Source organism: Populus euphratica, unplaced genomic scaffold (assembly GCF_000495115.2).
Source record: "Populus euphratica unplaced genomic scaffold, PopEup_1.0 scaffold6.1, whole genome shotgun sequence".
Classification (NCBI taxonomy): domain Eukaryota; kingdom Viridiplantae; phylum Streptophyta; class Magnoliopsida; order Malpighiales; family Salicaceae; genus Populus; species Populus euphratica.
Genome location: NW_011499849.1, coordinates 3,048,292 through 3,058,191, shown reverse-complemented (window position 1 = coordinate 3,058,191; position 9,900 = coordinate 3,048,292). Strand labels below are relative to the sequence as shown.

Genomic DNA, 9,900 nt, shown 5'->3' with positions numbered 1-9,900 from the left:
GTAGAGAATGCATTATCTTTCCCTGTTCCATCTGCTAAAGAACAATGAAGGTGGATTTAGGCAAGAGGGATATCAAATGCCTCCATGTGCATATCCAATGTATCATATGCTGATGGCATCAAACATTTAGCTTACTGGAAAGGGATGGCAAATGCCTTTTCATGGAAGCGGCTGATTTGTCCAGATTTTGAGCCAAGGACTTCAACTGATCTGGCTTGTGATTCTTTTTTCGGTACAAGTTGTATAAATCGGAAAAACTTCCCATGTTCCTTTTGGAGCTTGAAATGTGGACAGCTTCTTGGTACAAGTCTTGCCTAAAATAGACAATCTGTTCTTCAAGCTGAACCACCTCCTCTTCCAAAACAGCCACTTCTGCAAGAAGCTCCAGCGTCTACAGAAACTAAAATCCAGTATCAAACTATCTCCATTGATTGCATGTAATGGTCAGGCAAGTATTCCAGTTCATTAGTTTTTCTCAAGTTAATTGGTTGAGCATTGATATATCATTCGAATCTCTGTTTCTCTCCTCACATCTTTCAATCAAGTCCTTCCATATTTCTTATCAATCCGATCGCTATGCTTATTAAGTATAAGCTTCATAGTAATACTGTTTGTCTATAGGCACCTTTCTACTATTGAACTGACAACGCTAAAGGAACTTGAATGAAAACCATATGAAAGGATGGTGAATTACTAACCGCACGAGGGAGATATGGAGGAAGGCGAGGGAGAGCTCCCAACGGTCTGCTGAAAGCTCTCTCCAAAGCTCTGTGAATATTCTCTTCGTGCCTAAGTTGCTTCTTTAGATTATCAACCTGATTAAAAGGATTTTCAACACAATAATTAATGTAAGGAACGGTTCCATTGAAGACAGGACGGCATCAATGGAACAGGAAAGATACAAGATGGATTGATCTGTTTTGAATTATAGAAAGAAATAACAAGAGAGCATGATCATACATCTTGTTGCAATGCTATTTTCCTCTCTCTGCTCGAGATTCGTCTGTTTTTGGCAACATTTGGTTTGCTCCCCTGCATTTCAGCCTTCTCCTTCAATAAAATAGATTTAAATACAAATTACAAAACAATCAGATTCTCAAGTGAAAAAGAAAAAAAAGAAGGAAATAAACTATGCGGAGAAGTGGGAAGAAAAGGCAAAGAACATAAAACAAAACAAAGCTCAATGGAACAGGCCATTAAAAATCATCTGAAAGGAATTGTTTTTACCAACAATTCTTATGATTTTCCAAAAATAGATTTGACTGAAAATGCAATTCAGACTCTCATCAAATATGCATTCTTTATAAGAATTTACTGGAGCTTTCAGCTTCTGGATCCTCCTCATTAAAACTGAAGCCATATTTTCTGGCAAAAGCTATATCGCCCCATATCTAAAAAGTTACTAGACCTCTTCCAGGTTTAGACTTTGGATGGATAGACCATATCTACAGCACAAGCCATTTTTCGAAACAAATAAAAAATAAGCAGTTAAAGTGATTAAGCAACCAAGTTTAAGCATCGATTAAGTGCTTACTTTTTCAAGCTTCATTGGAGCTTTCATGGACTGCAGCCTATTCCTCGCGCTAGTATTCATCTTTGCTCCCTTTAAATCTGCAAGTCCTTCATTAAAGAACCCAATTCAATAACTTCATTAAAGTAACATCACAGAACCAAAACAAAAACAAAACAGTGACTCCTTTCCATATCAAATGAGTAGCATTAAAAGAGAGAGAGAGAGAGGAGCGTCACCAGATTTACATATACCTTTACTGAAAGTTCATTCCTTGAAAATAACAAGAAACTTCAATGCCTTGAAAGTCAAGTGTCACTTAAAATCTCAACGTTCCTCGATCACTGTGAAGTGAATTCGCCACTACCAAGGTTTCAGGCCGAGTTAAAAACCAAATGACTGGAACTCTCTTCCTCTTTATACATTTCTACTGACAAGGGACATGATAATAGATAGATAAGGAGGAAATGGAACAAGAGACAGCCAAAGATGAGGGTGTTTGAATTGCTGTATCTTATTGTGCTCTAAGTTGTTAACATCATTTAAAAGGAGACAGAGAGAAAGATGGGGTGGCTATGTACGTAAATGTTCATGCGACTGTCTAAGGTGAAATGAGAAGGCTAGCTTTCCCAAAAAAGGCTCCTTAAGACGACGGTTTAAATAGAAAGTGATTTTCATTTCTACGTAATTATTTAGTTTGAATCTAAAATTAGGACAAGGGATATGGTTTGTCTAAGATCTGATGCCGTAAGAATAAAATCTTAAGTGATCAGGGATACCTAGTTTAATTTGTTATGGCAAGGTAGTTGTTTTATAAAGTATTTTTTATTTGAAAATATATTAAAATAATATATTTTTTATAATTTAAATTTATTTTTAATATTAATAATGCATTTTAAAAAAATCTATTAATAAAATTAATTCTTTACCTTCGAACAGCCTCTTTCATAACAGTACTTTGAAGATTTGGGCTCAACTAATATAAGAACTATTTTCGGCTCAGGAGGACCGATCTACGAGCCCGGAGAGAGTGATCCTAGGCTCCTAAATGTAGCGCCGTCCGCACTCTCAAAGCACAGCACACACGCACCATGGACCCTGTCTGCGTCATCATGAAATAACGTGGAGCCTCTCTTCCCAACATTCTTTAGTCATTGGATTTTTGTGGTTCTATACCTAGATTGTCCCTGGATTTGTGTTTCTATTACCAAGATGTCCAGATTCTTGCGATCCGTGATGATGGGTTCACGTTTTTATCCAACTGACCAGCAGCTGATCTTTGCAGAGCCACTAGATCTTTGAATGGCTAATTTTGGTTCTTCTATGAAATGTGTATCAATAAATTAGGGTTAATGTTAAGGTAGTTTTTGGGTGCCAAAACTAGTTGTGAAATATAAATATTTAATATCTTATCAATAACTAGATTTAGTTACTGGTACAAAAATTTTATTAAAATATTATTTTTTAATTATTAACATGATTATTCAAGATTGTTTCTATATATCCTGATTAATTTTATCATTCTTTAAGTTAATGATAATATAACTTCACAATAATTATGATATTTATAAAATTTAAATTGATAATTTTTAAAAATATTAGAATACTTGATTTTATAACAAACACGTTTTTTTCTTTCTATTCTTTTCATCTCTTCTCTTTGAGGCAAAAAATCACTTCTTCCTCTCTTAATTTTTCAACATAAAAATATTTATTAATTAATTTAAAAATTATAAGCAAACCAAATTAGAATAAGGCTCATAAACGTCAATTTATTTTTTTGATATGTTTGAAGAATGAAATCACCTCAATTGAACCTCCTTTCTAAAACAAATTCATGTGTCCCAAGATCGGATTTGTTGGACGGATATTTTCCCTCTATTTTATCTTTTTAGTGATTTTCTTTTTTGTTTATGAATATTTGGGACTAAAACGTTATAAGATTAAAGTTTATGACCAAACTCTAAAAACATAAAAAATAAGAAGCAAGCATCTAAAAATTAGAACCTGAGAGTCTAAAAATAGAAGTTTTTTGGCCTTGCGAACAACATGAAAGAAAGAAAAAAAAGCTTTGTTTTTTAGTTAGTTTTGATCCTTATTCTTTTTTGTTTTTCTTAACAATAACTTAAAATTTTATTTTATAAAATTAATATTTAATTTAAAGTTAGAATATTCCATGGCATATTGGATAAGTGAGAGTACGCAGCCTGGATTCCAACACATAAAAAACCAAGCCAACTTAATTTGCAGGGGTGAAATTAAAAATAAATAAAGTTCAATGATTAAAGTGCAAGAAAAAAAACTACAAGGACTTGAATGGAAATTATAATGAACAAGGAAGTGGATCATCAAAAGAGCATGCACGGTAAAACATCAACTTTTAAGATAACACAGTGGTTTTATTATAGCGGCTTCATGGGTCCAGCTCCCCCGTCAGGTAGAAGGCCCAGTTTTTCTCAAGTAGACGCTAGATTTGTGACGTGTCAGTGAACACTGTACAATGATTGAGAATAATATGTTCTCTTCCTTAAAAATAAATTAAACAAAAAACACGCCCTTGGATGAACTACAACACTCCCTTCAAAAACAAATATTTGCATTGGAAATCACCAAAATCTCTAAGCGTGGTTATGAATGACAAAAGCTCGCTTTAAATGACTGCGGTTTAACTTGTAAAAAAAAAATGGATTAATTTTTTTAATATTTTTAAAAGTATTGATGTTTAAAATATTTTTTAAAAAATTAATTTCTTAATATAAAATAAAAAACATTTTAAAAAATAATCATTACTACACCCTTAAATAACGCCTAAATATTTCTATCTTCTGGGCTGAAACAAATTAAGTATCTTGAATGGTGCATCGAAGCGGGTATTCAAACAAATTGAATTATAGATAGTGATTTACATGATCCTATAAAACAATCAGACCATAAAATGTCTAGCCCTGGTACTTATTGAAGCGCAATGAATGTTTGTTTCCACACCGTGAGCTTAATTAAGCATCTTATTACAACATAATAAAGAATCACCAATTCTAATTACAATCATATATATATCCTTTAAAATTTGCAAGATTTTTTTCCATGGGGTGACCTAGCACGGCGAAGCTGCTTCTCCTGGGAGAGTATTTTTGCGAACCTGCAAAATTAAGGATGTCACACTGTTCACTACATGAAATATTAGCTCATAATCTGGGTAAAACAGTGGCTTCGCATATACCTTGCCAGAGCCTCCTCATTCGTCTCTTTGACAGACTGCTCAAACAGGCCACTCTCCAAATTCACTCTCGAAACTGGTTTCTTTAGAAGTCTTTCACCAACCTTCACAAGGTCTTCCAAATTTGTTTTTGTAGCTATATCGACAGAACATTCTTCCCTGCTTAATGTGTCGTCCTGCATGCAATGAATGCTTAAACATTACTGCTGATAAAAATACGGAGAAAACATGCTATCAGCATAGTGCAATGTGTTTGAATGTATGATTGTGTTTTTTTAAATTATTTTTTATTTGAAAAAAATATATGAATAATATTTGAAAAGTATATCAATAATAATTTTTTATTTTTTAAAAATTATTTTTAAAATTAGTACATTAAAATGATTTGAAAACATAAAAAATATATTAATTTAAAATAAAAAAATTAATTTTTTTCAAAAATATTTTTAAAATACAATGCTAAAGACATTAAGAAGACATGGCCACCCCTGGTTCAAATGTTCTTTTACGCCCACATATAATTCTGTTTGGATTTCTCAGTTATATTATTTGGTCATTTAACAAAACAGACCTTTTAATACTGTGTTTAGAAATTAAAACTTGTCCGAAACTTTCCGCCTTTTTTTTCATATGGCCTTTCTTTTTTCCCGATTTATTTTTTTTCCTTTCATTCTTATCCCTTTTTTTCCTTTTATTTTCTATTTTTTCACAAGTTTATTATTTGTCACTCTTTTTACACGATGCATGGTATGTAACTCGTCATAGCAAAAGCTTCGATATGTCACTCATTATCAAAATATGGCATAATTTATTTTCATTTGTGCATACAACTTATTTGGATTTAAAATTATACACAAAAATATTAAATGTATATTTCATGCGCAAAACTAAACGAATACATACTTCTATTGTAGCTTGCTATCCACATCCTTACAGTTCATGAGCAATGCTGTCTTTTTATTTATAATTTTGGTCACGAAACTTCTTTTTTTTTATCATGTTTATCCTTTCATGTGATGCTTGTGATATTTTATTTGTCGATAATCTCTTCTCAATGTATATTCTTGAGAATTCAAGGTATTTGATAAAATTTTAGAATTAATTCAGAGGTGAATTTAATGAAACAAGATTTAAATTTGTAGTATATATTAAAAAAATAACAAGGGTTTTTCATCTCTTTTTTGCGTGAAAAATATCATTCCATCCTAGCTAGAAGTCTTCATTTATGTATATTTAGTCTCTTTACACTTATTGTCTTTCTTTATTTGTTCAAATATATAAAACCTTAGAAAAATGATACATTAGAATATTGTAAAACTAATTATAAAATTAGGTTTTCTTTTCATGATTAGGGGAAAATGAGCTATCACAATTACAAGTATAAAAAATAAGGCGGCAAAATAGAAAAAGGATAATCCTGTCTTTTTTGTGAAAGTGTGTGGTTAGACAATTTAGTTCGTCGTTGTTAAAGTTACCGGGAAAAGAAAACTGAAATCTAAAGAAAAACCAAGATATTATTGCTAAAGAACATTCCTTACCTGAACCCGAAGGTAATTATTTTCAGAGTGGAGGGCTTGAAGCACCACTGAGATGTGCAGATCAACCATGTCTGCACTTGCATGACTAAAGGCATCGATCACCGGGGTGGAACCACCGCTTGTTAACCAACCCAACAATCCCCATTTAGCTGCTTCAGTTGCTTTATATTTTTCTTGAGCTTTAGGCGATCCAGTTCCTAAGGATATTAACAAAAACCGCCCGTAGTCCATTGGTTTTATAGGAAAGAAGTCTGGGCTCCCCTTAACGATTTCTTTTGTAACTTCGCTAATAGCAATCAAAGCCTGCTTTTTGAATCACGGCAGTATGTTTCAGCTAATTATTTCGCAGAGGAGAGAATAGATAAGATGAAACACAGATAAGTTATTTGAAAATAACTAAGTGAATTTAACACATACCGGATTGTTTGCAGCAACCCCACCGTCTATAAGGTTGAATTCCCTCACTTCCCCTGTTTGTTCATCCTTGGTTTCAAAATAATGGGCTGGAAGATAAGTGGGGGCGGCTGAGGTTGCAATGCATATGTCAGAGAGTAATGCATCCAAGGAATGGTTTTTCTTAGCCTGGTCCATGAATGCAAGTGGCAGTGAGAGAGTCAGCAATATATATTAGACCTGCCGGCTTTTGGCCCTCCTCCCTCTTTCCTTCTTTCTTTTCTAATTAAAATCTTTTTTAGGTTTTAGAGAGGGGGGTATCACTTTCACGATATATATATAACTGCCGATTTGTTACCAGAAAACTTCTATAGACTCGCAAATGAATCTACCTCCCAGCTAAACCAGTTATCAGCTTTGATTTAATGCTTAATTAACAAGACTCAAGATTGAGCATTATAATATGAGAAAGGTTAGGATTAATAATGCCCTTATTTATCAATTAAGCTGTGGCCTGTGGGAAAATTACCCAATTTCTGGAGAAGGCTTGCAAAACGTACCTCAAAGCTTGAAAAGATGGTTGGCTGGAATGTTTTGATATCAAATGTTGGGATTACTACGTTAGTCAACGTGTGGTGCAATCTTCGGTTCCCTAGTAGTTCCTTAACGAGGCCATGTAGATATTTCCCGTCATATTTTGGCCCTGTTAAAGCTTTGATCACCTTTTTCACTTGAGTAAATAATGAACACCTGCAGCCAAAGCTGTCATATCAAAACAAAGAGAGAAGGAAAAAAATTCACGTCACCGTTCAAAAGATATTTTTAACAGAGAGCGAGAGAGAGAAGAGAAGAAGAAGATAGGAAATGGATGTGTTATTTCTGTAAACACCCATATATAAATTATTTCTCCGAATTAGACATATCTTGAACATGGAATAACGAGTTTTACCTGGGCTGCGGGAAGATTTTGGGGCACTGATTCAGGTAGAAATCCTTGATATCTTTGGCAGCAAACATAGGACGACTATTTTCATCGGGACAGGTTAGCATGGCAGTAACGAGACCACCGGTGCTTGTCCCCGCAATCACGTCAAAATAGTCCGCTATTCTTGCATCCTCGCCATCCAATTTCTAAAACCAAGGGCAGAAGGATCTAGATTTAGTTCTTGTATGCGATTATAAGAACAAAAATTAAATGGAAGCCAATAATTCATTACTTCCGGAATGCATTGTGACAGCATTTGGCGTTTTGTGTGCTCATGTGTATCTCAGAGGAATATAAAATTACTTTTATTAATGATTTTAGGTTGAAATGATTTTTAATATGATATTATATTCTAAATAATTAAGCATGTATGAATTTAAATCTTACAACCTCCTTTCTATCCAATTAAATTATAAAAAATAAACAAAAAATAATGATGAGTCTATATAAGTTTTAAATTATAAAATTATTTTTAAAATCTCACATAACCACTACATATTTTAAATTATTTTCAGAGCATCATCTAAAAACTTAATCTTTTAAATTAAAATGATTCACATTGTAAATTTAGTGCCCAGCATGCAATCCTAAAGTAACATTTTTAGATGATAGTATAAAATGTATTCCCCAACAATATTTAATTAATTTTTATGTGGAATTTGAGTTGTATATTACCTATATGTTAGAAATGTGAAAAATACCAAATATGTATGAAAACAATGTTAGATATAATGCCCACTCTTGTTGTTTGAGTTCTCCCTGCATTATAATGCATAATTGTTAAACTAACTAGTTTGATCTAGGTTATTTCATCAACCAACAAGCTATCGAGTCAACTTATAAGCTACCAAGCCAACTCAAATCTATTATTTTTATCTAAAATAATATTGTTTCAATTTTTTTAAAAAATTTTAGTGTAGATTAAGTTAAGTCTAAATTAAATTTAATCTAATCAAACAGGTCACAAATCAATTAGATTTAATCATGCTAATTTCAAAACTAGTTCAATTTAAAATTTAATTTTTCATGTGAACCCATTTAAGGCATTTGGAGTTTAACAATCATGCTCTAATGTATGCATTGTAATGTGGATGCACTTACGAACTTTTAACTCTTGCAATGGACGTGTACAAAACATATGCGCCTAGGAAAATTAATATTCACAACGAAAAAATGGTATGCATGCACAGCTATTTAATTTTGAGCATCAACGTTCATGCCCAAAAAACCTTGCTATCCTACCTGAAGTTCAGATTCTAGGAAATTAATGATGGTTCCAGGGATAAGTCCTCTTATTCCACCCCCGTCAATGCTGAGAACTGTTATTAGATTTCCAAAAGTTGGTGGTTGAAGAAGCACATTATCAGTTCCTTCCATGAAATGTTATAAGCTGAATATACGGTCTTTGAGAGGAAGAGCAGTACTCTGAGAACAACGAATGTGTGCTGATTATCGGAGGACGATATGCTTGAACTTGTAATTAGACCTCGGAGAGGGAGTGGTAGGGAGATCCTGAGACCCTAGCAAGGAAAAAACTTTATTTGTTTTGAGTTGTGTGATTTTGGGTTTTCATGGTACGGGTATTTATAGACCTCCAATTTCTTCTCATTCTTCAAATTTCTATAATTATATTGGATAATCGAATCTTCGTTCATCGGACTCAACACCTGCTAACGTGGATTTGTTTCGTGTAGGATGTTAATCAAATCGAGGGAAAAGTTGAAAATTTTGACATTTGAACCTAGTAGCATCATGCCCATATATAATAATATTCTATACGTGACAACCAAAAACAAGTGTACATGAGTATAAGGCTTGCAGGAGAGAATTCACGTGAATTGTGTGTTAGAATAACTAGGTGATGCAATCGGGCGAGAACGGGACATATTGACCTAATTAATGTTAGGGTTAACAATTCATGGAGATCCCAAAGGTGGCGTCTCAAATAACGAAGAAAACAATAATATGGGAAAGTCCATTAGGGCTACGATGCTATGCGAAAATCAGAAACAATTGGCTCGAATGATTAAAATTAACTTAATTAACTGCTCGGATGGTGTTGTATCACAATTTCTCAAAGCATATTTGACGACCCAAAATGCCTTGTAAAATCCAAATAAAATAAAATTAACAAAACTAGATAATGTAACACAAGGTTTCATTCAATTAATGTGGTCACATATCCATATTCTTCTTAATTAAAAAAGAAAAATCTTATAATAACAGACTCTGATCTGATCATAATGACTCGTGTAGG

The 9,900-nt window shown here is 33.1% G+C and overlaps 2 protein-coding genes across 2 annotated transcripts in view; both read right to left on the bottom strand.

The window, feature by feature from the left end:
* Nucleotides 1-2,120, bottom strand: part of LOC105120648 (uncharacterized) — a 4,204-nt gene extending 2,084 nt beyond the window's left edge. The window contains exons 1-6 of the mRNA XM_011018929.1: nt 1,765-2,120; nt 1,535-1,620; nt 961-1,050; nt 699-815; nt 136-391; nt 17-31 (exon numbers count right to left, since the gene is read on the bottom strand). Coding sequence (XP_011017231.1) covers nt 17-31; nt 136-391; nt 699-815; nt 961-1,050; nt 1,535-1,594 — 538 coding nt within the window. The 5' untranslated portion in view covers nt 1,595-1,620; nt 1,765-2,120. The remainder of the gene's footprint in view (nt 1-16; nt 32-135; nt 392-698; nt 816-960; nt 1,051-1,534; nt 1,621-1,764) is intronic.
* Nucleotides 2,121-4,436: 2,316 nt separating this feature from the next.
* On the bottom strand, nt 4,437-9,020 carry LOC105120647 (patatin-like protein 2). The gene is made up of 7 exons (XM_011018928.1): nt 8,886-9,020; nt 7,608-7,789; nt 7,219-7,408; nt 6,683-6,847; nt 6,266-6,568; nt 4,731-4,903; nt 4,437-4,649 (listed from the first exon to the last, which is right to left on the bottom strand). Exons 1-7 carry the CDS (start codon nt 9,018-9,020, stop codon nt 4,571-4,573), a joined length of 1,227 nt encoding a protein of 408 aa, XP_011017230.1. The 3' UTR covers nt 4,437-4,570.
* Nucleotides 9,021-9,900: the final 880 nt, after the last annotated feature.